Source organism: Tyto alba, unplaced genomic scaffold (assembly GCF_018691265.1).
Source record: "Tyto alba isolate M040663 unplaced genomic scaffold, T.alba_DEE_v4.0 Super-Scaffold_8, whole genome shotgun sequence".
NCBI lineage: Eukaryota > Metazoa > Chordata > Aves > Strigiformes > Tytonidae > Tyto > Tyto alba.
Genome location: NW_024881329.1, coordinates 19616609 through 19636151, shown reverse-complemented (window position 1 = coordinate 19636151; position 19543 = coordinate 19616609). Strand labels below are relative to the sequence as shown.

Here is a 19543-nt window from a genome sequence, read left to right as displayed (position 1 = left end):
CCGGTAACTCGGGCTGCCTCCCCCCCCTCCTCCTCCTCCCCCCCCCCCCCCCAGCCGCCAGCCGTCCCCCAACTAGCCCAGGGTGCACCGCAGTTAGCCTTGGGCATCCCCCAGCCAGGCTTGGGTGTCCCCTACTAGCCCTGCCTCTCCCCCCACTAGCTCCCCTTGAGTAGCCCTGGCTAGCCCCAGATGCTCCTGGCTAGCCCTAGGGGTCCCTCAGCTACTCCCAGGCATACCCTCAGCTAGCCCTGGGTGACCCCCCCACTAGCCTCAGGCACCCTCTCAGCTAGCCCTGGGTGACCCCCCACTAGCCCCAGGCACCTTCTCAGCTAGCCCTGGGTGACCCCCCACTAGCACCAGGCACCCTCGCAGTCAGACCTGGGTGACCCCCCACTAGCCCTGGGGATCCTCCAGCTAGTCCTAAGTACCCTCCCGTTACTGCCAGGTGTCCCCCCATAAGTACCCCTGCTTGCCCCCAGCCCCTCCTCAACTCCATGCTGTCTCCTCTAACCCTGAGGGGGGCTGCAGGGACCGGCTCCAAGCCCCATCCCAGCCACCCCGCCTTGCCCGAGGTGCTGCCCCCGAGGCCCAGCCCGGGGCTGGGGGAACCACAATGCCGGTGACGGGTCCCGGGGAAGCTGGGGCCGCCCCAGCCCGCACCCACCTCCCCTTAACTCTGCCCCCGGAGGGGGCTGCCGCTGGCCCCACCCCTCAGCCTAAGCCCCACCCCACCCCAAGTCCTGCCTAAATACACACCCCAAGCCACGCCCGCCCCAGTCCAAGCACCGCCCACACATACACGCCCCACACTCAAGCCACGCCCTCTCTACACCAAGCCCCGCCCATATCTATAACATTACCAACGCCCAAGAACCGCCCCCCAGACCAAGCCACGCCCTCCCCGACACAAGCCCCCGCCCATCTATACATGCTCCACGCTCAAGCCACGCCCTCAGCTCACGCACCGCCCATATATAGGCTCTCCACGCTCAATCACCGCCTTCCCCACCCAAGCCCCGCCCACGCCCACACTCTCCACACTCAAACCCCGCCTACCCTGGCCCAAGCCCCACACATCCACACACTCTCCACGATCAAGCCACGCCCACCCCAACCCAAACCCCGCCCTCCCCACACCAAGCCACGCCCATATTTATTTTACCCCATCCCCGCCCACAAGGCGGGGCTATCACCACCACTACCACACCCCCTCCGCTAAGCCCCGCCTCTCCTCGGAAGCCTCGCGAGATCTGCGTGGCGGCGGCGGGGCGATGTGCGGGGCGTGCGTGGGCACGGAGTACCCGGAGCGGGTAGGCCGCGGGCGCCGGGCCCGGGGGGGCCGGTGCCGGTGCCGGTGCCGGTTCCAGTTCCAGCCCCGCCTTGCCGCCCTTAGGGCACCACCTGCCTGGAGGGCGGCTCCTTCCTCCTCAACTTCGTGGGGTGCGCGCAGTGCGGGCGCCGGGACTTCGTGCTGCTCGGCAATCGGGCCGCCGGCCTGCATGGCGGGGACGAGATCGTCACCTACGACCGTGCGCCCGGGGCGGGGGGGCTGTGGGAGGGTTCGTTTGGGGGGGGAGGATTTGGGGGCTGTGTGTGTGTGGGGCCTGTAAGGGGGTTAATTTGGGGAGGGAGGATTTGGGGGGTTAGAGGGTTAACTTGGGGAGGGAGGATGTGGGGGGCCTGTGAGAGGGATAATTTGGGGGCAGCGAAGGGGTTAATTTGGGGAAGGAGGATTTGGGGGGCACTGAGGGATCATTTGGGGAGGGAGAATTCGGGGGCTGGGGGGCAGTGAGAGGGTTCATTTGGGGAGGTAGGATTTGGGGGCTGTGGGTGGGGGGGGCCTGTGAGAGGGATGATTTGGGGGGCAGTGAGAGGGTTAATTTGAGGAGGGAGGGTTTGGGGGCTGTGGGAGGGAGGATTTGGGGTCTGAGTGGGTGAGGCAGTGAGAGGGTTAATTTGGGGAGGGAGGATTTGGGGGGCAGTGAGAGGGTTCATTTGAGGAGGGAGGATTTGGGGGCCTGATACTTGGAGGGGGGAAGTGATTAATGGTCCTGGGGGGGCAGGGGCGGGGGAGGTGATGTCCAGAGGGGATCTTAAGGCTTGGGGACAGGGTGGGGGTGTCAGTGAGCTGCTGGTGGTTAGGGGTGTGGAGGGGGGAGTTGGGGGGTTTGATGCTCAGGGGGTGGGGGTGGGGGGTCAGTGCCCCAGGGAATGAGAGCTGGCAGAGAGGATGGGGACTTGTCCCCAAGGGACTGAGGGGATTTTAGGGGGGAGACCCCCGGGCTAGCAGTGCCAGGGCTGGGAGCAACCGCATCCCCTCTCCTCCACAGACCTCTGCAAGAACTGCCACCACCTGATCGCACGACACGAGTACACCTTCAGTGTGGTGGATGACTACCAGGTACCCCCCGGGGGCAAACTCCGCCTCTTCCCCTCCTTGTACAGCCCCTCTCCCCCTTCAGAAACCCCCGCCAAAGCTGAGCCCTGAGCTGATCCTCCACCTCCAAATTTCCAAACCCCAGCCTGGCTGATTCCCGTCTGCCCTGGCAGCCGCAGGAGGGAGCCAGGCCACTTCAATCCTTGTAGCTGGGCTTGACGTTTTCAGAGCCACATCCCTGTGCTCAGGGCTACCTGGAGCCCCTGCTTTGAGGGTGGGTTGCCCAGCTCACCTCTGGCCTCTCACACAGCCCCTGCATGGGGCCAGCGGCTCTCCCAGCCCTCCTCCCTGGCACATTTCCTATTCAGCAGCTAAACACTGGAAAATGGGCTTGGGAGAGGCGGTGGAGGCTTGTCCTGGGGGACGAAATGAGATCCCCCCCAGGTCTGATTGCAATCGAGGATCGGGTGCCGGCACCGGCTCGGGTTTCCCTGGCTGTGCCCGGAGTGGGGCTGCAGCAAAGCACGGCTATGGCAGCTCCCCCCCCCCTGCTTTGTTCTGTCCCACTGCAGGAGTACACCATGCTGTGCCTGCTCTGCGGCCGGGCGGAGGACTCCATCAGCATCCTTCCCGACGACCCTCGCCAGATGACCCCGCTCTTCTAAAGCCGCTTTGTATCCCGGTGCGTGTCCCTGGGTGCCCCAGGACCTCCCTCCCCACTCCCTGCCACACGGGACGGCGGCACCGGGCTGTCCCTGGGAACCCTTATGGGTGTCTCTTCTCCAAACCTCCAGCCTGGATGTGGTGGATGCCTGATGCCGGATGCTCCCGCGCTCCCGGCAGTGGCTCAGCCCTGCAGCCCTGATCCCCGCTGTGGGGACGGGGTGGAACACCACAGCCTGAGCCCCTCCACTGTGTGCTGAAGACATGAAGGGGGTCCAGCATCTCATCACCCCAAAAAGGGGTCCGAAAGGATGCCTGTCCCATCCTGCCTCAGGAGCCCACGTGTGTGGGGGCAATAAATGTGATGTGTTACAGCTCGGTGGTGCAGGCGGGAGCGCTTTGGGGGGTGGGCTTCAGCCCCCTGCGCTCCCCATCGCTGGGGTAGGGTGGTGGGGCCCAATGGAGGGGATGGGGGGGGGTTTCTTCCCAAAACCCTGTGGGATTCCTCCTCCTGTAGCAGATTTGGCTCTTCCCCGCATCCCCGAGCCCGCTCTGCTCACTGCGCTCTCCCAAACCCTGCTGAGAAGTGACTGAATTGTTCTAGGTCTCTCGGGAGCTGTGTGGAGTCCCACCCCACCTCCCCGCCCTGCCCTCAGGGCCCATTTCCCTGGGCTGTGTAACCCAGCCCTGCCAGAGAAGGGAGCCGGGCGGGGGGGGGGGGGGGTGATGCCTGTTCCCAAAAATCCCTCCCCTGGGGTGGGAGTGCCACTGCTGGCACCCAGCCCCGGCAACACCCGTGGGGAGCTGGGTGCTGCTGGCCTGGCACCTGCTCTATCCCTGCACGACCAGTTCCTGGATCCAGCACCCTGGGGCTGCCTCCCTCCTTCCCACCCCACGGCTCATCCCTAGCAGTGTGCCCCCCAGCCCTCCCCAAAACCACACGGACGCGGGCACGCTCCCTCCGGCTCATTTATTGCCGCCAGCCCGCGCCGCCCCGATTGCCCCAGCCTTCTGCCCGCATCGAGCCCCCTCCCCGTGGCATTTTCAGAGGGGGCTGTCACCCGGCGGAGAGCTGGGGCTGTCCTGGGGGCGAGGGGGATGCCGGAGCCGGCCCTACTTGGCCAGTTTGAGGAGACGCTGGATATCGGGCTCCAGCTGGGCGGTGGGCGTGCGGGGGCTGTAGCGCCGGAAAGGTTCCCCTTCGGGACCCACCAAAAACTTCTCGAAGTTCCAGGAGATGTCAGAGCGTCGAATGGGGCTCCAGGTGAGGAAGCGGGGCTCGGCCATCAGGTGGGCCGCCTCGTCGGCCGGCGCGGGCAAGTGAGCTTTCAGGTAGGCGAAGACGGGGTGGGTGTCGTGCCCGTTCACCTGGCACTTTTGGAAGAGGGTGAAGTTGGGCTCAAAGCCGCCCCCCGGCCGCACATGCTTCAGGCTGTTGAGGATCTCCTCGTTGGTGCCGTTCTCCTGCGGCGGGGAAGGAAAAAGCCCGGGTTGTGCCATGTTTCCCCCCTTTTTTCTCCTCGCACCCAGGGCTGGGCACTGCCGCGGCTTGTCGGCGACTTACCTGGTAGCCAAATTGATTGCAGGGGAAGCCCAGCACGACCAACCGGCGGGGATAGCGGGTTTGGAGCATGTTGAGCTGGGTGTAATCCCGCACCGTGGTGCCTCAGAGGGACGCCACGTTCTCGATGAGGACCACGCGGCCCCGGAAAACGTTGAAGTCCACCTTCTCCCCCAGCAAGGAGGTGGCACTCAGGTCGTAGAAGGACTTGGCGATGGGGATGGTCATGGCTGCGGGCGAGCGTCTGCCTTCCCCCGTGCGCCCGTCGGGGTGCCTTAAGGGCTGCCTGGTGCCCCACGTGATGCGCCGGTTCCAAAGGTCTCTTCGCCCTGCCGTGACTTGGCAGAAACCGGAGCCGTCCCCACCCGCTGGCACCCACCCGGGGGGGGGGGGAAGGAAGAGGCAGGGGAGGGTGTGGGGCCAAGGTGCTGCTCCTACCTGCCTCAATAATTCATGGTGTGGCACGGCTGCTCTTCCCCATACCCTCGAGGTGTGGGATGCTGGGGGGGGGGAGGCTTGGCACCTCCAGCCCTGCACGGGCCATCCGCGAGGGCTGGGATGGAAATAACGGGACTCCGGGAGGTGGAGCTGCACAGGGCGACTCACACCAAGGTGGGAAATGGGGAGAGCGAGCGGGTGCCCCACAGTTTTTCCCCAGTGCTGTTTTGGCATTGGGGCTTCCTGTGCTCGCCGTCCCGGTGCCTGCTGCTGTCCCCCCAGTCCTGGCGCCCACTGGTCCCAGTGCCAGCGGCCATCCCGTTGCCTCCCACCACGCCGTTTGACCGGTGCCCCACCGGACCCGTTCCCCTCCCCAGCCTGGAAAGGGGACACCGTCCCGGCAGCCCCGGAGCAGCCTCAATTATTGATAACCGCTCGGGTTGCTGCGGCACGGCTCTGCCTGTGGCACGTTGCCCCACGCGCTGGGGGAGGGGGGGGGGGCGGCTCCCGTGGGGTGCAGCACAGCAGCGTGCCCACAGTCCCCCCCTCCTGCACACACACACACACCCACCCCTCCAAGGTAGCATATGAGCCACTGGCTACCTCCAACATCACCTTTATTCTGCAAATTGCACGTGTGTGTAAAATGGGGGGGGGTAAGGGGGGGAGGGTTGGGCACACAGCGCCTGTGACACACCCCCACCCCCCCCACCCCCCCACTGAGGGGGAGTGTGGGTGCCAGGATGGGTGGGGGGCACCCCCATAACACCTGCCTGTCCCCCCACCCTCCTCGGGGTGGGGGGGTGTGTATGTCCTGGGTTGCCACCAGGCTCCTGCCACCCTCCTCCCCCCACCCCCCCCCCCATCGGGGCTGCCCCAATCCTGCACCTGCTGTGCCCCTCCCCTCCCCCCCCCCCAACACAGCCTGGGGGTGGGGGGGGGTTAAGGGGCGGCCCCCCCAGGCTTCAACACCAGCAGGCTTTGGGGTTGTCCTCGCTCCCCAGGGGCTGCTGCTCATCCTCATCCAAGCGGGCCAGGGTGGGGGTGCGGGGGGGGCCCCGCAGCCCCTCCAGCTCCTTGCGATGCGCCTGCAGCACCAGCTCCGTCAGCCGCGTGAAGGACTGTGGGAGAGGAGGTGGGGGGGGGGGGGCGTATCTGTGAGCTGGGGGACCCCCCCCCCCGACCCCCATCCCCCCCCAAATTGTGTGTGTGTGTGTGTTTGTGTGTCCCCCCTCCCCGCACCTCCTTGATGTTCAGGTTGCTGCAGGCGCTGGTCTCGTAGAAATCCATCCCGTACTCCCTGGCCAGCTGCAGGGTGAGGGGCCGGCGGCAGCACCGTGATTTTGGGGGGGGGGGGGGAGGGTGGTCCAGCACCCCCAGCCCCCATTTTCCCCCCCCACCCCGCTGCCAGGATGTGCACAGCTGTGGTGGCACTGGGGGGCGGGCACGGCTGGCATAAAGGCATCCCCTAGGGCTGGACACTGGAGTGCAGGGGTCCTGGGGGGGGCTACTGGGTGTTTTGGGGGGGGTCCTTGGCCATGCTGGAGGTGGGGGGGAGGGTTTGGGATGAGGGTCCCCAGGGGGGTACAAAAAGGTTTAAGAGCAGTCCTGGGGGTGCACAGGCACTGTGGGGGGGTGCCTGGAGTCACTGGGGGGTGCAGGAGGCTGTGGGGGGGTTGTCACTGGACACACTGGGGGCTGTGGGGGGTGTTGGGGTCCCTGGCTACAGAGGAGACTGCAAAAGTAGGGGGGTGGGTGGGAGGGGGGCCTCTGAGGATATTTGGGGTGCTGGGGGGCATCCCCGGACACAAGCAGGGCTGCAGGAAGGTTGTTGGGGTTCCTGGAGAGTGCAAGGGGGGGCCAGGGGGGACTCTGGACATGCTGGGGGTGCGGGGGGGGGGGCGGGCCTGGGCCACCCTAGGGGTGCAGGGGAGGGGGGACCCTGCCCTCCCGGGGGAGGGGGGCACACGCCAGCCCCCGCTCACCTGCAGCCCTTGCTCTTTGGCCACTTGCCTCTTGTGCTCCTCGTCCGCCTTGTTCCCGATAAGGATTTTCTGGACGCCGTCGGGCGCGTACTGGGGGGGGAAGGGGGGGCGGCGTGAGGGGACACCCCCCACACCTTGGTGGGGGGGGTTGGGGCACGATGACACCCTCCCAGACCCCTGCACCCCTCACCTCATCCACGTCGCTGGCCCACTTCACGATGTGCTGGTAGGAACGCTCACTGCTGATGTCGTACACCAGGAAGATGCCCTGCAGGAGAAGAGGGGGGGCAGCCATTTACGCCCCCCCCCTCACCCCCCACCCCGTGCCTCAGTTTTCCCTCTCCCATGCACCAAGATGGGGGGATCCCTCTTCCCCCCCCCCCAATTCATACCTGTGCCCGCCGGTAGTACTGCTTGGTGATGGTCTGGTACCGCTCCTGCCCTGCTGTGTCCCTGCAGCCAGGGAGAATGGGTCAGCGCCGCCACCCACAGTACGAGTTGATCAGGGCTCAGCCCCCCACCCTGCTAAGGTGGGGGGGGAGGTGTCACAGGATTCAGACCCACCCCACTCCCCCCACCCCCAAATCCTCCCCCCCAGGCCTCGCACCAGCACTCACCAGATCTGTATCCGCACCTTAATGCCGTCCACCTCGATGGTCTTCATCTTGAAGTCGACGCCTGAGATGGGGGGGGGGAAGCATTTATGGGGGTGCCCTGGTGTGTCCTGTCCCCCTTCCCCAGTCCCCTCACCCCACACCCCCCCAGCCTGGCCCGCTGCCCCGGTAGCAGCCCGGTGCCAGGCCTGGCAGGCGGCCCGGGTGCTGGGTCACTGTGCGGGTGCTGATCCCAGCCCCCGCTGCTGGAAGGTGCTCCCAGTGCTCCCTGTACCCCCACTTTTGCTGCGCTGGAGCTCCCCAGTGCACCCCATTCCCTGGTACCCCCAGTTTCCCGGTTGCTCAGTGTTCATGGTTTTCCCATTCCCCAGCACCCACAGCTCCCAAATGTTCCCGCTTCCCCAGCACCCACAGTTTTCCCGTTCCTCGGTGCCCACGGCTCCCCGGTGCTGTGCCTGCCCAGTGCTCCCAGTTCCACCCATTTTCCCATTCCCCGGTGCCCACAGCTGCCCGGTTCCCGCAGTTTCCCAGTTCCCTGGTGCTCCCGGTTCCCCCGTATCCACGCTCTTCCCATTGCCCGGTGCCCACAGCTGCCCAGTTCCCCCAGTTTCCCATTTCCCTGGTGTCGTGCCTGCCTGGTCTCCCAGTTCCCTGGTGCCCATGGTTTTCCTGTTTCCCGGTGCCCACAGCTGCCCGGTTCCCACCGTTTTCCCGTTCCCTGATGCTCTGCCTGCCCGGTGCTCCCAGTTCCCCCATATCCATGCTTTTCCTATTCCCCCGGTGCCCACAGCTCCCGGGTGCTGTGCCTGCTTGGTGCTCCCGGTGCCCACGGTTTTCCCGTTCCCTGGTGCTGTGCCTGCCTGGCGCTCCCGGTTCCCCCATATCCATGCTCTTCCCATTCCTCGGTGCCCACGGCTCCCCTGTTCCCCAGTGCTGTGCTTGCCCGGTGCTCCCGGTTCCCCGGTGCCCACGGTTTTCCCGTTCCCCGGTGCTGTGCCTGCTTGCTGCTCCCAGTTCCTCAGTGCCCACGGTTTTCCCGTTCCCCGATGCTCTGCCTGTCCGGTGCTCCCGGTTCCCCAATCTCCCCATTCCCTGGTGCCCACTGCTCCCCGCTTCCCCCACTTTCCCATTCCCCTGGTGCTCCGGCTCCCAGATCACTCCCGGTTTCCCGGTGCCCACGGTTTTCCCGTTCCCTGGTGCTGTGCCTGCCCGGTGCCCCCGGTTCCCACGCCTGTTCATTTTCCCTCGGGAGCCGCTACTCGCCGCCGTTCCCCCGCTCCCCGGTACCACTGCTGCCGGCTGCTCCCCGCTCTCCCCCCCCCCCGCCTCCGGTTGCCGGTGCCGGTAGTACCGATGGTGGAGATGTGGGCGGGGTGGAACTGGTTGTCGGTGAACCGGCAGAGCAGGCAGGTCTTGCCCACGCCCGAGTCCCCCAGCAGCAGCAGCCGGAAGAGCACGTCGTACTGCTTGGCCATGGCGGGCCGGGCCGGGGCCGGGGCCGCCGTTACCGGGGGCGGGAGAGCTGCGCCGCCGCCACCGCCGCGCCGGGCTGGCACCGGGGCGGGGCGCGGGGCGGGGGCGAGGCACCGGGGATGGAGGGGGGGGGGGGGTGGGGGGGGAGAGAAAAGAGGAGAAGGGGGGGGACACATAGACACGCGGAGGATGCACCGGGGGGACACACCGGGGGGTGGGTTGGGGTACCGGGAGGGGGATGCGGGTTACCAGGAGATACTGTGGGGAGTGGAGGGGATGCACCGGGGATGCACGGAGAGGGAGGTGGGGGGATGGTGTGGGGAGGCGGGAGGACACAGACACACCGGGGGGGGGGGGGGGGCACCGGGGATGGTTTGGGGTACCGGGAGCAGGATGTGAGGTACCGAGAGATGCTGTGGGGAATGGGGGAGACACACAGACACACCGGGGGGGGCACCTGGGATGGTTTGGGGTAGCGGGAGGGGGGATGCTGGGAGGGGGATGTACCGGGAGATGCTGGGGTGAATGGGGATGGACACACACACATAGCGGGGGGGGACACTGGGGATGGTGCGGGGTACCGGGGGGGGGGACACGAGACGACACACACACAGACACACCAGAGGTGGGGGCCACCGGCGGTGATTTGGGGTACCAGGAGGGGAGATGAGGGGGGTGGGGAGCGTCGGGAATGGGCTGAGGAACAGGGACGGGGGGGGAGACACACTGGGGGACACCGGAAGAGGCTGGGGGGGGAACCAGGGACACACACACCCCCCCCCCCCCCCCCCAAGAAGAGAGTGGGGGACACACGGTTGCAGTGGGGGGCTCAGGGGGACACAGGGCCCGGGGGGACCCCCCGAGGGGCTGGGGGGGCAGCTGGGGCTGCAGCGGGGGACAGCGGGGTGACCCCGGGGCTGAGAGACCTGCAGTGGGGCAGGGGGGGCCCGGGACAACGCTGCAGTGGGTGCTGGGTGCAGTGTTGGGTGCAGTGCAGGGGGTGCAGTGCAGTTCTGGGTGCAGGGCAGCACAGGGTGCTGGGTGCTGGATGCAGTGCAGGGTGCGGTGCAGTGCTGGGTGCAGTGCAGTGCAGTGCAGGGTGAAGTGCAGTGCTGGGTGCAGTGCTGGGTGCAGTGCAGGGGGTGCAATGCAGTGCTGGGTGCAGGGCAGCACAGGGTGCTGGGTGCTGGATGCAGTGCAGGGTGTGGTGCAGTGCTGGGTGCAGTGCAGTGCAGTGCAGGGTGTGGTGCAGTGCAGTGCTGGGTGCAGGGCAGCACAGGGTGCTGGGTGCTGGATGCAGTGCAGGGTGTGGCGCAGTGCTGGGTGCAGTGCAGTGCAGTGCAGGGTGCGGTGCAGTGCTGGGTGCAGTGCAGTGCAGTGCTGGGTGCAGTGCAGGGGGTGCAGTGCAGTGCAGTGCTGGGTGCAGGGCAGCACAGGGTGCTGGGTGCTGGATGCAGTGCAGGGTGCGGTGCAGTGCTGGGTGCAGTGCAGTGCTGGGTGCAGTGCTGGGTGCAGTGCAGGGGGTGCAGTGCAGTGCTGGGTGCAGGGCAGCACAGGGTGCTGGGTGCTGGATGCAGTGCAGGGTGCGGCGCAGTGCTGGGTGCAGTGAGGTGACACTGCAGCGGTGATGCCGCGCAGGGACACCCTGGCATGAGGCGGCACCCAGGGACGACGCGGCGCCGGGGGTGATGATGTCACGCAGTGACCCAGTGCGAGGGCGCAGTGTCGAGGCCACACACTGCCGTGATGCAGCGCGGTGATGCAGAGCCACCCGCTACAACGACACGACACAACGCAGCGCAGCGCCGGAGCCCGATGACGCCACACAGCGCGGCAGCGCCGTGACGCCGCGCCGCTGCGATGACGCAATAAGGCAGCCCGGCGCAGCGCCGAAACCAAGGCCTGACGTCAGACCGCCGTGAAGCACCGCCCGCTCTCCCAGCCGGCTCCTCCGCGCATGCGCCTGGCGGGAAAGGCGTGGCGAGGGGGCGTGGGCGAACGGGGAGGGGGGCGTGGCGAGGGGGCGTGGCCGCGTGTCCCCGCCCGGCCGCCGTCGCCCCGCTGCCCCCGCCGGCGCGAGCCGCCCGCAGCATGGCGGGAGCCGCCTCCTCCCCTCCCGGCGGGCGGCGGCGGCTGCGGCTGCGGGACGACGGGGTGCGGAGCGACACCTCCGCCGAGCAGGTGCGGGGCCGCGGGGCGCCCTGGGGCCGGCCCTCAGGGTCCGGGGTGCCGTGGGGCAGGCCCTCAGGGGTGGGGGCGCCGTGGGGTGCCCTGGGGCTGGTCCTGAGGGGGGCAGGCAGGCTGCTGGGGGGGGCCGTGGGGCTGGTCCTGAGGGACGAAGGTGCCGTGGGGTGCTCTGGGGCCGACCCTCAGGGGTGAGGGTGCCGTGGGGTGCTCTGGGGCCGACCCTCAGGGGTGAGGGTGCCGTGGGGTGCCCTGGGGCCTGTTGTGAGGGGTGAGGGTGCCCTGAGACTGGTCCTGAGGGGACCAGGCTTCTGTGGGGGGCCGTGGGGCTGGTCCTGAGGGATGAAGGTGCCGTGGGGTGCCCTAGGGCCGGCCCTCAGGGGTGAGGGTGCTGTGGGGTGCTCTGGGTCTGGCAGTGAGGAGGTGATGGTACCATGGGGCTGTCCCTCTGGGGCTGGGGTGTTGTGGGGTGCCATGGGGCTGGCCCTGAGGGGAAAGGGTGCTGTGGGGAGCTCTGGGCCTGGCCCTGAGGGGGCCAAGCTGCTGTGGGGCTGGCTGTGAGGGGCCAGGCTGTGGGGTGCTGTGAGGCTGACCCTGAGGGGGCCAAGCTGCTGTGGGGTGCCAGGCTGTGGGGCTGGGTGATCCCTGCCCCAGTTCCACCCCACACCCGCCTGTTGCAGCAGCTTGGGCACCTGGGGTTTTGGGGGGAGTGCAGCTGCCACTGGGGGACACCCATTGGGGGCTGTGACGTGTGTCCCCCCAAACCAGCTCGGGGAGGGCAGGGGGGTCCTGGGGTACAGCCAGACCCTCCCACCCTGCTCCGCCTGATCCGGTCCCAGTGGTGGCTCCCCCGGGCCTGGGACGGGCCCTGACAGGGTGAAAGGTGACACTGGAATTTCTCAATCTGTGGGGTGTCCCCACTTGCCTCTGTCTCAGTGGGACACAGTGCCTGTGGAGGGGGGGGCTGCCCATGTGCCACCCCCCCTGCCAAAGCCTGTGGTGTTTTCTGGAGGTCCATGAGGATTACCCCAGCCTGGGACATGCCAGCCAGGGTGCTGCGTGTTAAGCTCAAGTCTAAAACAAGGGGACGGTGCCTCAAGTCCCCGATTAGCCAGCAATGGTGTCCCGGTGTTAGTGGGAGGAGGAGGGTGAGGCCAGGGTGTTTTATGAGGGGGTCCCAGGACGAACCAAACTCTGTTTTTAAAAGTGCTGCGTTTAAAAAGCAACACCGGATGGTGCTCAAGTCTAATCCCGGGTGCAAAGCTCCTTGGCAGCTCCCACTAAGCCGCTCTGCGGGCAGGCAGGACCCAGCAGCTTTCGGTTGCTTGGGTTTTCCTGGAGAAAATGATGAGACGGCGCTGCCGTGAGCTGGATAAACCCCTGGGATGGGGCAGGAGCATTCCTGGGCTGGACTGGGAGCCAGGGATCACGTTCGGGAGGGGCAGAGTTGCTTTCCAGAGCTCACCATGGTCTTTATTTCCTCCCCCCCTACTTGTCCTCATCCCATGCACCTCCATGCTGTGGCCGGCGGCAGAGCAAGGTGGAAGACATTGTGCAGGAGGTCTACAACACTTTCACAGCGAACCATCACATCTCACAGTAAGTTCCTGCAGCAGAAACTCTCAATAACAACAAATAAATAACACCCTCCCCAAAACCAGTGACTCCAGTGGCTGCCAAGACCCACAGCAAGGGACTGGCTGATCCCACAGGCATTCGGGGGGATCCTGCCCCTTTTCCCACAGACACAAGCCCTGAGCATGGTGGCATCAGCTCAGGGTTTGTGTCCCTTCTTGGCGGGGCTGTCCTGGCTGCTGGCGCGTTGCCTGCTGAGCCCTGCCCTGCCTCATCTTCCAGACTCGTTCTGCACCGGGAGAAGCACCTCCATTACCTGAAGAGAGGCCTCCGGCAGCTGACTGAAGCCTACGAGGTACCACCAGTCCTGCCCCAGAGCTGCCAGCTCTGCTCTGCCCTCTGGCTGGGGCCAGCCCTCTGCCCCGGGGCTGCTGCCAGAGTTGTCACCGGGCCTTTACCGTCCCTGATCTGTCACTACCAGCCCCAGGGCAGAGGCAGCGGTTCCTTCAGTCCCCTTGGGTCACGCTCGTCCCTGCCGTGACGTTCCGGAGCAGCAGCTCTGGAGGTTTTCTTGTCTGTACCCTCTCCTGCGGGAGCTCTGCCTGCACCCCCAGCCCCTGCACCGCTCCCCGGCCACCCTGAGTGTCCCCTCTGGTCCCCGCAGTGTCTGGATGCCAGCCGCCCCTGGCTCTGCTACTGGATCCTGCACAGCCTGGAGCTGCTGGAGGAGCCCCTTCCCGAGTCAGTCGCCTCTGAGTAAGTGGCACCGGCACGGTGAGAGCTGGGGGGTGGGCGGGGAGGACCCCCACTGTAGACCCTGTGGTGGCCAGAGGCCCTGTGGGCCACCCACGTGATGCCGGAGGTGCCACCTCCCGCTGTCCCCGCGTGCTGGCGGGAGCAAAGGAGCGCTTTGTCTCCACCGCTGCTGTCAATGCCGCCTATTCTCACGCTCCGGCATCTCGTGACGGATGGAGATGGAGGGGGGAGAGAGAGATAACCCTTGGCTTTGACTGCCGGGGGGGCACTGGGGGGTTTAATGGGGCTGCCATGAGCTGTGGAGCCCCTCCTGTCAATGGGGGGGTGCAGGAGACCCTTGCCCAGGTGGGAAATGTCATCCCGATGGGTGGTAGGGGGTGAGGCTGGGGAGCACCAAGCCCCTTCCCCACCCTCCCCATCTCCCCGCAGCGTCTGCCAGTTCCTGAGCCACTGCCAGAGCCCCCAGGGTGGTTTTGGGGGGGGCCCCGGCCAGCACCCACACCTCGCCCCTACCTATGCCGCCGTCAACGCACTCTGCATCATCGGCACGGAGGAGGCCTTCAACGTCATCAACAGGTACAGTTGTTGTTGGTGGTGGGGCATCTGGTGTGGAGCTGGGGGGAGGCAGAACGTGTGGCCCCCACCTCAGTCCTGCCTCACAGCCCACTGGCTTTTGAAGGGAGAAGCTGCTGGAATATCTGAACTCGCTGAAACAGCCCGATGGCTCCTTCCTCATGCACGCCGATGGCGAGGTGGACGTCAGGTGGGCGAGCGCCGCGGTGGAGGTGGCAGGAGGGGGGAAAGTGGTTTTTCAGCCGCGGCTCTGAGCACCCATCTACCGCAGGAGCGCCTACTGCGCCGCCTCCGTGGCCTCGCTGACCAACATGCTCACCCCCACGCTCTTCGCTGGGACGGCCGAGTGGATCGCGAGGTGAGAGCCTGGGGGGGGGGGGGGGCACGAAACAGGGGTCTGGGGACACGCAGCGGGGGGATGCTCCCTTGTGGCCGTGTCATCCTGACCTCGTTGCTGGCGCCAGGTGCCAGAACTGGGAAGGCGGTATTGGCGGGGTGCCGGGCATGGAAGCTCACGGCGGGTACAGCTTCTGCGGCATGGCGGCCTTGGTCATCCTCAAGAAGGAACATCTCCTGAACCTTCGGCGATTGCTGGTGAGCGGCACCGTGCGTGCGGCTCTCGCTGGGATGGGGTGGGGGTGGGGGGGGGGGAGGTCATCCCTGTCCCCTCACCGGTGTCCACTCCTGTTTGTCCTATGCAGCGCTGGGCGACCGGCAGGCAGATGTCCTTTGAGGGTGGCTTCCAGGGCCGCTGCAACAAGCTGGTGGATGGCTGCTACTCTTTCTGGCAAGCCGGACTCCTGCCCCTGCTCCACCATGCCCTCTACGCCCAGGGTGAGTCGGCTGTGGTGGGGGGGTGGCTCCTGGCTTCCTCTGCCCTCCCCCCCCCCCCCCCCCGCCCCCCCCCCCCCAAACCAGCATCTCCAGGGAGGAGTGAAGGTGTTTTAGGGAGGGGACAAAGCGCAGAGTTAATTTGGGCGTTCTTGGGGGGTCACTGAATCACAGGTTTTTTGGCAGCAAGGCTCAACTGTCGACTGAGCCAACACCTTGTTGGTTCCTTGGTGGGGTGCAGGGAGGCCCTGAGGAGGAGGGGGGGGTTGCCACCTTTCTGAGGACCTCCCCCCCACCTCCAGGCATTTTACTGGTTTCCCCCTCTAGGTGATGAGGCGCTCAGCATGAAAGGCTGGATGTTCGACCAGTTGGCGCTGCAGGAATACATCCTCCTGTGCTGCCAGTGCCCGGCCGGGGGGCTGCTCGACAAGCCGGGCAAGTGAGTCCCAGTTTAGGGAGCTGTGGGCAGGGCTGAGGGGGGACCTGCCTGGTACCCCCAGCTCAGCACCCCACTATCCCCCTCCCCACCACCCCTCAGGTCCCGGGATTTCTACCACACGTGTTACTGCCTGAGCGGGCTGTCCCTCGCCCAACACTTTGGCAGCGGCGACATCCAGCGCGAGGTGGTCCTGGGTGTCCCCGAGAACCGCCTGGTAGGTGCTGGGCAGCACTGGGAGCTGCTGGAGCAGGCAGGGCTGAGCTCCCCGGCTTCCCCGACGCCCCAAAAAGCATTAACCTCCTCTTCCTCTCTTGCAGCAGCCCACGCACCCCGTCTACAACATCACTCCGGAAAAGGCGATGAATGCGGTGAAGCATTTCTTGCAGCAGCCCGTGCTCAGCCTGCAGCCAAAAGCTGCTGCCATTTAGGGGTCCCGCTGCCCCCCAACTGCGTGGAGCAGCCCTGCCTGGGGCTGGCGGGGAGCTGTCTCGGCGTGGAGAGGTAGAGTGAGGTCCTCAGGGTGCTAGCAATACCAAAAACCGGCCTGCTCCGTGGCCACCAGGTCCCACCACCGCTGTGCCGGGCAGCCCATTGCCCCTCCTGGCAAGAGCCGAGCTGGTCAAGGGGGCCACGCGGCAGAGCTTTTGGCATCAATAAACCCGAACCGACACCTGCCGTCTCCTGTGCAGGGGGAGGGCACCAAGCTGCCACCCCTGTCTGTGTCACCCATGGTGGCCCTGAGGGACACGGGGCAGGAGGTGACACCGAGCTTGGGCTGTTCCAAGGGGCTGCCTTGGTGCCACCTCCCCTCCCACTCCAAAAACACGCGGCTACCACGGGGAAAGGATAAAATAAGTGTGTTTTTTTTCTTTATTATTTATAGTCTTATAGTAAAGGGAAGCCTTAACTTGCAAGACAACTCTGGGCAGTATGTACAACATACCTTAGATTCATGGAATGAATGGCATCAAAATGGGGGGGGATGACACGGGATGGGGAGGGGGACAGGGTCACCTACGGGGTGGGGACGGGACACTAGAGTTCAGAAAATGCCACGGAGGTGGGGAAGGGCTGGGGTTGGTGTGAGGGAGGGAAGGAGGAAGGGCAGGATGGATGCACACGCGGACCCCCCGAGCCTGTGAAAAAAGGGGTGCAGGCACTGCCCCCACCCCCCCACCCCGCCAAGCTCTCATAGGTGCTGGGGGCAGGTGGAATTGCACACGCAAAAAAAAATAAATAGCGAGAGCCCCTAGCGCGGGTGGGGGTGGGGGCAGGTGCATCTCCTGGCCTTTTGGGGGGGACATAGTGGGATGGGGTGGGGGGGGGGCTGCCTGGCTCCTGCACAGCCTCACCCTTCAGCTCAGGACTGCCGTGGTCCCCGGGTATAAATAGAAACGCTCATATAAAATCAGAAGGGAGAGAGGAGAGAGGGGCTCACTGGTTGTAGGAGGGTGACAGGGGCCGTCTAGTGGCCCACCCGCGTTCCCCCCCCAATCTGTCGGGCGGGCGCTGTGGCGCCCTGCCTGGCCAGCTTTCCCCCTCCCCGGGAGTGGTGCGATTAGAGCAGGGAAAGGGCTGGGGCGGGCTGGGAAGCTGCAGTCCGAGAGCCTCTACGAGAGAAGGGAGAGAAGAGTCCTTACAGTGGTGGTGGGGCCCTGGGGGGGCCTAACTGGCCTCCATGCGCAGTTTCTTCCTGCTCTGCGGCTCGTCAGGCTCCGAATCGGAGCTGGAGTCGGAGCCGCCGTCGAAGGCGGAGATGGTGCTGCCCTTGGGGTTGGTGTAGAGGCTGTTGTCCGTCGAAGGGTAGTTGGCTTGCAGCTGGGCGCTCGACCGGGCTTTTTCCAGCGCGCGCACTGTAAGGCAGGGCCACTGTGTCACCCCCCTCCCCCTTTCCCAAAGCAGAGGGTGTGTGGGGGGCTTCATCACGGGTGTCACTTGCCCCCCCAGCTCTCACCTTGCTGCTCCAGGAGAGCGTTCTGCCGCTTGAGGTCATCGATGTCCTGCTGGTGCGTGTGGTTTTTCCGGCGCATGTACTGGATGTACTCTGTGGCTTTGTCCAGGATTTGGGCCCGGGATGCCTGTTGCAATAGTGGGAAAAAAGAGGCGAAATAAAGACCTAGTCCAGGGGGGGTTGGGGGGGAGTCACCGACAGCGTTCGGGCTGCCCCGGCCCACCCACGGCACGGCAGGGAGGATTGTGCTGTTGCTCCATGGTGCTGGCAAACTGAAGCCCAGCTCTTGGCCCCAGTGAGGACCCCCATGGCAGGGCAGGGTAATTTTTTTTGGGACCCCACTGTTGGTGCTCGGGGTGGAAGGTGCTGAGCTGTCCCCAACCAAAACGAGAAGCCACTGTCGCGCCAGGAGGCTGCCGGCGGGCAGAGCTGCCTCATGGCCCAAGCTGGAAGATCCAACCACACGATTTGGCCCTTCTTTCCCCCCCACCGCCAAAAAATAGAACAGGAAAAAAAAAAAAACCACACTGGCAGCTGGGTCTGGGCACAACCTGCCCCCAGGAATGCTGCTCGTTAGGCCCCGTGGGCAAAGCTGTCCTCGCTGGCGTGGCTTCCCTGTTGTGCCATGGAAATCCCTGTCGTGCTGTGGGCCAGGACGCCGGGTGGGCTCCCGCCGCGCTCCATAAACTCACCTTCTCTCCTTGGAGGGAGGGGACGGAGTCCCGCAGGCTGTGGAAGCTGTCCTTGATGTGGTCCCTGCGCTTGCGCTCCAGCGCGTTGTGATGAGCCCGTTTGTCAGCCTGGGTGGGAAAAGGGGAAAAAAAAGGGGGAGCCTGAGGGGAGAACCACGGCTGGGGGGTGCTGTGGGTACGGCCCGTCCAGCCCCAGAAATCAACCTGGGGTGGCGGAGGCGGGGAGGAAATATCTTCTTGAAGGTTTTGGCAGCTGCCCCTGCTTTGAGAGGAGGAGCTGGGCTGCCCGCCTTCACCCCAAAACCCCGGGGTGGTAGCGCCAGGGCAGGGGAAGGCGGTGGCTCCCGTTGCTTTCGGTTTCCCATGGGTGGCTTCCTGCTGCGGGGGCAGCCCCGAGCCCCGCCGTGCGGTAGCGGGGGGGCGAGAGGGGGCGCTGCACCCCCAAAATATGCCACCCCACCAACCAACCAGACATGGGCCCCCTTATCTGCCCTCTGCCAAGGGACACTGCCCCCCCCCCCCCAAACACGCGTCATACACCCCAAATACACCCCTGAGATCTGTGTGTATGTGTGTCCCGGGAGGGACACAGCTCCACAAGAGCCCCCAAAAAACACAACCTCCACCCTCCACAAGGACACAGCCCTACACAGAACCCCCCCCAGCAAGACACCCCCCCCTCCAAGAGAGACACCCCCAAACCCACAACCTCACGCTCCTTCCCCAGGAGCCCCAGCCCCAAGTCCACCCCCTCCCCCCAAATCCCCAGCCCCACAGCTTTCCCCCCCTTGAGAGACACAAACCCCATAGCTGTGTGTCCCCCCAGGTTCCTCCCCCCCCCCCAATCCCTCTGAAGACCCCCAGACCCACAGGTATGTCCCTCTCCTGACCCTCAGCCCCCTCTAATTCCCCCTCCCTCCCAAGAGCTCCAGCCCCACACGACGCCCCCAGACGCACGTTTTCCCCCCCAAAACACCCACAGGTGTTTCCCCCCGCCCCTCGCCCCCACGTGCTCCCGGTACCGGGGGCGGCAGCGACGTACCGCGGACTGAAACCTCGGCTGCTCCTCCTGAGGGGACCAGGCCGGCGGGGGAGGAGGAAGAGGAGGGAGGCGGGGGGGGGAGGGGGGGCACCGGGAAATGGGGCCGTAATGGGGGGGAAGGAGAGAGAAAAACCAAACGTTACCCCCCGCTACCCCTTCCCCGGAGCTGCGGGCGGCAGAGAAGGGGGGGGTTGTCCCGGTGGCGGGGACCCCGACTCACGTCACTCTCCACCTCGATGTCATCGTTGTCGCTCATCGCGACCGGCCGGGTGAGCCGCGGGCCGCGCCGCCACAACAACAGCGCGCAGCGCGCAGGCGCCGCCGGCCGCCCACGTGACCGCTCCCCACCAACCGCGCCCCCCCCCCCGCACCGTGCCCGGTGGTACGCG

The 19543-nt window shown here is 66.1% G+C and overlaps 5 protein-coding genes across 12 annotated transcripts; 2 read left to right on the top strand and 3 right to left on the bottom strand.

The window, feature by feature from the left end:
• The first annotated feature begins 1204 nt into the window (after positions 1 to 1204).
• On the top strand, positions 1205 to 3414 carry CHURC1 (churchill domain containing 1). Of its 2 annotated transcripts, none has more exons than XM_042785455.1 (5): positions 1205 to 1310; positions 1394 to 1529; positions 2331 to 2401; positions 2950 to 3046; positions 3171 to 3414. In XM_042785455.1, exons 1-4 carry the CDS (start codon positions 1272 to 1274, stop codon positions 3040 to 3042), a joined length of 339 nt encoding a protein of 112 aa, XP_042641389.1. In that variant the 5' UTR covers positions 1205 to 1271; the 3' UTR covers positions 3043 to 3046; positions 3171 to 3414. The 2 variants fall into 2 exon arrangements, with proteins under 2 accessions (XP_042641389.1, XP_042641388.1); XM_042785454.1 differs by having other exon boundaries at positions 2950 to 3059; positions 3172 to 3414.
• A 591-nt stretch (positions 3415 to 4005) lies between these two features.
• On the bottom strand, positions 4006 to 5385 carry GPX2 (glutathione peroxidase 2). 2 transcript variants are annotated; one of them, XM_042785436.1, is made up of 3 exons: positions 5040 to 5385; positions 4605 to 4939; positions 4006 to 4504 (listed from the first exon to the last, which is right to left on the bottom strand). In XM_042785436.1, the coding sequence occupies exons 2-3, from the start codon at positions 4827 to 4829 to the stop codon at positions 4154 to 4156; spliced, it is 576 nt and encodes a 191-aa protein (XP_042641370.1). In that variant the 5' UTR covers positions 4830 to 4939; positions 5040 to 5385; the 3' UTR covers positions 4006 to 4153. The 2 variants fall into 2 exon arrangements, with proteins under 2 accessions (XP_042641370.1, XP_032852355.2); XM_032996464.2 differs by having other exon boundaries at positions 4605 to 5385.
• Positions 5386 to 5639: 254 nt separating this feature from the next.
• RAB15 (RAB15, member RAS oncogene family) lies at positions 5640 to 9197 on the bottom strand. 5 transcript variants are annotated; one of them, XM_042785441.1, is made up of 7 exons: positions 8990 to 9197; positions 7642 to 7702; positions 7417 to 7477; positions 7215 to 7292; positions 7025 to 7114; positions 6282 to 6347; positions 5640 to 6160 (listed from the first exon to the last, which is right to left on the bottom strand). In XM_042785441.1, the coding sequence occupies exons 1-7, from the start codon at positions 9111 to 9113 to the stop codon at positions 6005 to 6007; spliced, it is 636 nt and encodes a 211-aa protein (XP_042641375.1). In that variant the 5' UTR covers positions 9114 to 9197; the 3' UTR covers positions 5640 to 6004. The 5 variants fall into 5 exon arrangements, with proteins under 5 accessions (XP_042641375.1, XP_042641371.1, XP_042641372.1 ...); XM_042785437.1 differs by lacking the exon at positions 8990 to 9197 and adding an exon at positions 8051 to 8710; XM_042785438.1 differs by lacking the exon at positions 8990 to 9197 and adding an exon at positions 8051 to 8710 and having other exon boundaries at positions 5640 to 6127.
• Positions 9198 to 11157: 1960 nt separating this feature from the next.
• LOC116962512 (protein farnesyltransferase subunit beta-like) lies at positions 11158 to 16383 on the top strand. Its single transcript, XM_042785434.1, has 12 exons — positions 11158 to 11292; positions 12830 to 12894; positions 13153 to 13225; positions 13535 to 13626; positions 14056 to 14202; positions 14306 to 14389; positions 14471 to 14557; positions 14664 to 14793; positions 14901 to 15033; positions 15358 to 15469; positions 15569 to 15683; positions 15787 to 16383. Exons 1-12 carry the CDS (start codon positions 11203 to 11205, stop codon positions 15895 to 15897), a joined length of 1239 nt encoding a protein of 412 aa, XP_042641368.1. The 5' UTR covers positions 11158 to 11202; the 3' UTR covers positions 15898 to 16383.
• Positions 16312 to 19507, bottom strand: MAX (MYC associated factor X). 2 transcript variants are annotated; one of them, XM_042785450.1, is made up of 5 exons: positions 19375 to 19507; positions 19155 to 19181; positions 18113 to 18220; positions 17424 to 17553; positions 16312 to 17322 (listed from the first exon to the last, which is right to left on the bottom strand). In XM_042785450.1, exons 1-5 carry the CDS (start codon positions 19408 to 19410, stop codon positions 17135 to 17137), a joined length of 489 nt encoding a protein of 162 aa, XP_042641384.1. In that variant the 5' UTR covers positions 19411 to 19507; the 3' UTR covers positions 16312 to 17134. The 2 variants fall into 2 exon arrangements, with proteins under 2 accessions (XP_042641384.1, XP_042641385.1); XM_042785451.1 differs by having other exon boundaries at positions 17424 to 17547; positions 19375 to 19506.
• Between the last annotated feature and the right edge of the window lie 36 nt (positions 19508 to 19543).